Source organism: Salvelinus sp. IW2-2015, unplaced genomic scaffold, assembly GCF_002910315.2.
Source record: "Salvelinus sp. IW2-2015 unplaced genomic scaffold, ASM291031v2 Un_scaffold3509, whole genome shotgun sequence".
In the NCBI taxonomy this organism is placed as follows: domain Eukaryota; kingdom Metazoa; phylum Chordata; class Actinopteri; order Salmoniformes; family Salmonidae; genus Salvelinus; species Salvelinus sp. IW2-2015.
The window spans coordinates 50,486-57,078 of NW_019944789.1; the positions used below are offsets into that span (position 1 = coordinate 50,486).

At 48.1% G+C, this 6,593-nt stretch overlaps 1 protein-coding gene across 1 annotated transcript in view; it reads right to left on the reverse strand.

Moving 5' to 3' along the window:
• LOC112076003 (patched domain-containing protein 1-like) overlaps positions 1 to 5,383 on the reverse strand; it is a gene marked incomplete at its 3' end in the record, with an annotated part of 52,093 nt that extends 46,710 nt beyond the window's left edge. The window contains exons 1-2 of the mRNA XM_070441142.1: positions 4,376 to 5,383; positions 3,944 to 4,062 (exon numbers count right to left, since the gene is read on the reverse strand). Of these exons, the coding sequence (XP_070297243.1) occupies positions 3,944 to 4,062; positions 4,376 to 4,462 (206 nt within the window). The remainder of the gene's footprint in view (positions 1 to 3,943; positions 4,063 to 4,375) is intronic.
• Positions 5,384 to 6,593: the final 1,210 nt, after the last annotated feature.

Sequence of the window (6,593 nt, forward strand, 5' to 3'; positions counted from 1 at the left end):
GGCCTGCACAACAACATGTCATCATGGAGGAGTCTGCTACAGGCCTGCACCAATAACATGTCATTCATTTAGGAAGTCTGCTACAGGCCTGCACCAATCAACATGTCATCATGGAGGAAGTCTGCTACAGGCCTGCACCAATCAACATGTCATCATGGAGGAGTCTGCTACAGGCCTGCACAATCAACCATGTCATCATGGAGAGTCTGCTACAGGCCTGCCACCAATCAACATGTCATCATGGAGGAGTCTGCTACAGGCCTGCACCAATCAACTGTCATCATGGAGGAGTCTGCTACAGCCTGCACCAATCAACATGTCATCATGGAGGAGTTGCTACAGGCCTGCACCAATCAACATGTCATCATGGAAGAGTCTGCTACAGGCCTGCACCAATCAACATGTCATCATGGAGGAGTCTGCTACAGGCCTGCACAATCAACATGTCATCATTAGGAGTCTGCTTACAGGCCTGCACCAATCAACATGTCATCATGGAGGAGTCTGCTACAGGCCTGCACCAATCAACATGTCATCATGGAGGAGTCTGCTACAGGCCTGCACCAATCAACATGTCATCATTTAGGAGTCTGCTACAGGCCTGCACCAATCAACATGTCATCATTAAGGAGTCTGCTACAGGCCTGCACAATCAACATGTCATCATGAAGGAGTCTGCTACAGGCCTGCACCAATCAACATGTCATCATTTAGGAGTCTGCTACAGGCCTGCACCAATCAACATGTCATCATGGAGGAGTCTGCTACAGGCCTGCACCAATCAACATGTCATCATGGAGGAGTCTGCTACAGGCCTGCACCAATCAAACATGTCATCATTTAGGAGTCTGCTACAGGCCTGCACCAATCAACATGTCATCATGGAGGAGTCTGCTACAGGCCTGCACCAATCAACATGTCATCATGGAGGAGTCTGCTACAGGCCTGCACCAATCAACATGTCATCATGGAGGAGTCTGCTACAGGCCTGCACCAATCAACATGTCATCATTTAGGAGTCTGCTACAGGCCTGCACCAATCAACATGTCATCATGGAGGAGTCTGCTACAGGCCTGCACCAATCAACATGTCATCATGGAGGAGTCTGCTACAGGCCTGCACAATCAAACACTGTCATCATTTAGGAGTCTGCTACAGGCCTGCACCAATCAACATGTCATAATGGAGGAGTCTGCTACAGGCCTGCACCAATCAACATGTCATCATGAGGAGTCTGCTACAGCCTGCAGCACAATCAACATGTCATCATTTAGGAGTCTGCTACAGGCCTGCACCAATCAACATGTCAATCATTAGGAGTCTGCTACAGGCCTGCACCAATCAACATGTCATCATGGAGGAGTCTGCTACAGGCCTGCACCAATCAACATGTCATCATTTAGGAGTCTGCTACAGGCTGCACCAATCAACATGTCATCATTTAGGAGTCTGCTACAGGCCTGCACCAATCAACATGTCATCATGGAGGAGTCTGCTACAGGCCTGCACCAATCAACATGTCATCATGGAGGAGTCTGCTACAGGCCTGCACCAATCAACATGTCATCATAGGAGTCTGCTACAGGCCTGCACCAATCAACATGTCATCATTTAGGAGTCTGCTACAGGCCTGCACCAATCAACATGTCATCATGGAGGAGTTGCTACAGGCCTGCACCAAATCAACATGTCATCATTAGGAGTCTGCTACAGGCCTGCACAATCAACATGATCATTAGGAGAGTCTGCTACAAGGCCTGCACCAATCAACATGTCATCATGGAGGAGTCTGCTACAGGCCTGCACCAATCAACATGTCATCATGGTTAGGAGTCTGCTACAGGCCTGCACCAATCAACTATGTATCATGGAGGAGTCTGCTACAGGCCTGCACCAAATCAACATGTCATCATGGAGGAGTCTGCTACAGGCCTGCACCAATCAACACTGTCATCATTTCAGGAGTCTGCTACAGGCCTGCACCAATCAACATGTCATTCATGGAGGAGTCTGCTACAGGCCTGCACCAATCAACATGTCATGCATCTTAGCGAGTCTGGCTACAGGCCTCACGCAATCAACATGTCATCATTTAGGAGTCTGCTACAGGCCTGCACCAGCACATCAAGCTGCACATGTCAATGTCATGGATGAGAGGAGCTGCTACAGGCCTGTCCACCAAAATCAACATGTAATCAATTTTGAGGAGTCCGACTGGCACACGGACAGGCCTGCACAATCAACATGTCATCATTTAGGAGTCTGCTACAGGCCTGCAACCAATCAACATGTCATCATGGAGGAGTCTGCTACAGGCCTGCACCAATCAACATGTAATCATGGAGGAGTCTCTCAAGGCCTGCACCAATCAAATGTCATCATGGAGGAGTCTGCTACAGGCCGGCACCAATCAACATGTCATCATGGAGGAGTCTGCTACAGGCCTGGCACCAATCAACATGTCATCATGGAAGGATCTGCTACAGGCCTGCACCAATCAACATGTCATCATGGGGAGTCTGCTACAGCGCCTGCACCAATCAACATGTCATCATGGAGGAGTCTGCTACAAGCCTGCACCAATCAACATGTCATCATGGAGGAGTCTGCTACAGGCCTGCACCAATTCACATGTCATATGAGGAGTCCTGCTACAGGCCTGCACCAATCAACATGTCATCATGGAGGAGTCTGCTACAGGCCTGCACCAATCAACATGTCATCATGGAGGAGGTCTGCTAAGGCCTGCACCAATCAAATGTCATCATGAGGAGTCTGCTACGGGCCTGCACCAATCAACATGGTCATCATGAGGAGTCTGCTACAGGCCTGCACCAATCAACATGTCATCATGAGAGGAGTCTGCTACAGGCCTGCCACCAATCAACAATGTCATCATGGAGGAGTCTGCTACAGGCCTGCACCATCAACATGTCATGCATGAAGGAGTGCTACAGGCCTGCACCAATCAACATGTCATCATTAAGGAGTCCTGCTACAGGCCTGCACCATCAACATGTCATCATGAAGGAGTCCTGCTACAGCCTGCACCAATCAACATGTCATCATGGAGGAGTCTGCTACAGGCCTGCACCAATCAACATGTCATCATGTAGGAGTCTGCTACAGGCCTGCACCAATCAACATGTCATCATTTAGGAGTCTGCTACAGGCCTGCACCAATCAACATGTCATCATGGAGGGAGTCTGCTACAGGCCTGCACCAATGACCATGTCATCATGGAGGAGTCTGTCGGCCTAGCAGGCCTGCACGGCACATCAACATGTCATCATTGGAGAGTTCTGCTCAACAATGGCGCTGCACCGCAATATCAACATGCCATCATGAAGGACGTTCTTACAGGCCTGCACCAATCAACATTGTCATCATTATACGGAAGTTGTCTAAGCAGGCCCTGCACACCAATCAACATGGTCGATCATATAGGAGTCGTGCTATAGGCCTGCACAATCAACCATGTCATCTATGAGGAGAGTACTGCTACAGGCCTGCACACAATCAACCATGGTCAGGGTCATTGAGGAGGTCCTGCTACACGGCTGCACCCAAATCAACATGTCAAATACATTTTAGGAGTGCCTACAGGCCTGCACCAATAAAGCATCATCAGGAGGTTCTACAGGCCGCAATCAAATTTCATGGAGGATCTGCTACAGGCCTTGCAAACCAGATCAACATGTCATCATGAGAGGAGGCTACCTTGGCTCATCAAAAGAGGCTCTAAGGTGACCAATCAAAACATGTCATCATTTGGAAGGAGTCTGCTTACAGGCCCTGCACCATCAAACATTGCATCAAATTTAGGAGTCTGCTACAGGCCTGCACCAATCAACATGCTGTGGCCCTTCACGCCATGTGGCTTCTTTTTCTGAATAAAAAAATATAACATTGAGCTCTGTATGTGTAGGTGTGTCTGTTACCTGAAGCTGGCCCCCAGCAGGACAGACACCAGTACGGGGGCGGAGGCGAAGAAGACTGGGTGGCTCGCCACGAACCGACCCAGAGCCTGGAAAGAGCTCCTCAGGCCTGCCTGCAACACCTGAATCACACACACACACACACATATATACACAGAGAAACACATGAACATCCTTTCTCTCTCTCTCTCTCACAAACACACAAACATCCTTCTCTCTCTCTCACACACACAAACATCCTTCTCTCTCTCACAAACACACAAACATCCTTCTCTCTCTCACAAACACACAAACATCCTTCTCTCTCTCACAAACACACAAGCATCCTTCTCTCTCTCACAAACACACAAACATCCTTCACTCTCTCACAAACACACAAACATCCTTCACTCTCTCACAAACACACAAACATCCTTCTCTCTCTCACAAACACACCTGGCGCAGCATCCTCCTAGCGCGCTCTGGACACAACGTCTTGAGCCTCTCCCACCAGCGAGAGGAAACAGCGGGCACGCCGACCATCAGGTGCACACAGCATCGGGTCCACAGGCACTACTGTCCCAGTGTTCTCCGGTAGACAGACAGACAGACAGGAAGGAGGACAGCCTAGTTCTCCCTGGTCAGACAGCTCCTTTTCAGGGCTTCACTCATCAGAGCCCCTGGCGGCAGACTGTAGCTCCAACAGATAAATAACCTGCAGATCTCTGTCTCTCTCTCTCTTTGCCTTTCTCTCTTCCCCCAATTTGCTCTATCTTTCCCCCCACTTCCTCTCTCTCTCCCCCAACTCTCTATCTTTTCTCCCTCAACTCTCCCTCTCTCCACAGGTTGGGTGCAGCAGACAGTAGACACACAGTAGCCTAGAGAGCAGCAGATACCGGGAGATAATGGCACTTACATAGAGAAAGCTCCATAGAAAGACGACAGAACTCGAACTAACCTACATGGGTAAATGAAGGCAACAGAGATCCAGTGAAAGCAGACAAGAGAAGCGATAGCCTATCCTTAAAGCAGCTAGATGGTGACGTTATAATCCAGAGTGGGCGCAGTGGACCCTCATATCTCCCGCCTCATCCACCCTTCTCTGGGTGTCGCCAAGATAGATACAATCGCTAGTTTAGCGCGGTAACTCGGTAATCCAGTAGCACTGGCCCAGAGAGTGCAGGCTCGGTAAAACTAGGTGAAAAAAGATTCCCCGGTGTGTGTAGGTGATGTTATCCGGTTAGGTCGCGCTGCAGCGGTAAAGGCTTTGTCATCGCCTCCTCACGCGCCACTGCCCCATTATCACCCCGGTGGCTCCACGCCACTCTCTCTTCCACTGGCCGCTCCTCTCCGTTGTCCTCACGCTCTAACAAACTGACATCACTAATTACCGGCTGGCTGGTAAACAGTGATTCCGTTACTGATGCACCTCTTGGTGTCACAGCTTCCCGCGCCCCGCCTCTCTCCCGCCTCGCTGGTAATGCAGAGACTCAAACTCCGAATATCCTTTATTTCAGGCAGTCAGTGGGAGCGCCAGCCTCTTTCTCTGTAACTGTTATCAGTTACCAGCTAAAATATTAGAATCAGATTACAGATACTTTTCAAAAAGTAGATGATTACTTATTCGATTACTTTTACATTAAAAAAATGTTTGTGACAAAAAAAATCTGACATTCAATTAGTCATCGAAAAAAAGTCACACGTTTAAATTAAATTGGTTAAATTTGTTCCACCTGAGGGAGAACACAAGTCAGAGTCTTATATGATGACACACAAAATGCATTTGAAGGATCCTTTTGTCTTCTTCTAATGCCTCTTAAGTGGAAAGTGATCGAAAAGTAACTGAATGTAATCAGATTGTGTTCTCTCTCACACCACTCTCATCACTCTGTTTGGTTCTGACCCTGGTGATATTTAGCTCCAATCTCACTGGTCACTCTGAATGCCACTGTACTGTATGTTTACTGTTGGAATGTATTTAGCTGTTTCCATAGTAACCAGACAGATCACTTCTTCTTTGACAAGCCCTGGTTCCCATGGTGATGGCTCCTGGTGCTATGGTGACACACACAGAGAGAAGAGAGAGAGAGCGAAGGGAAAGCGAAGAGAAAGCGAAGAGAGAGCAGAGAGAGAGAAGAGAGAAAGAGACTGACACAATTAGACCCAAACAAATCATGACTTGACACATTGGAAAGAAATAACAAAAAAACCTGAACAAACTAGAATGCTATTTGGCCCTAAACAGAGTATACCTGACCACTGTGACTGACCCAAACTTAAGGAAAGCTTTGACTGTGTACAGACTCAGTGAGCTTTGCTATTGAGCAAGGCCACCGTAGGCAGACCTGGCTCTCAAGAGAAGACAGGCTATGTGCACACTGCCCACAAAATGAGGTTGAAACTGAGCTGCACTTCCTAACCTCCTGCCAAATGTATGACCATATGTGACCCGATTCAGAAAACTAGGTGTATGTCGCAAGTCACGACTTCACAGGAGAGCCGTTTGAACGTTTTTTTTAATCAAAATGCGTTTTTTGGCAGAAATGCCTTCTGGAACATGTGAATTTTCATGTGCCTTAATAACAAACTTGTATGCTTTCTGTAAATACAAATACATTTTTTACGAGCCTAGTTGGTTTAGAAACAGAAAAAGTCAGCAACCTTCCCACTAGCC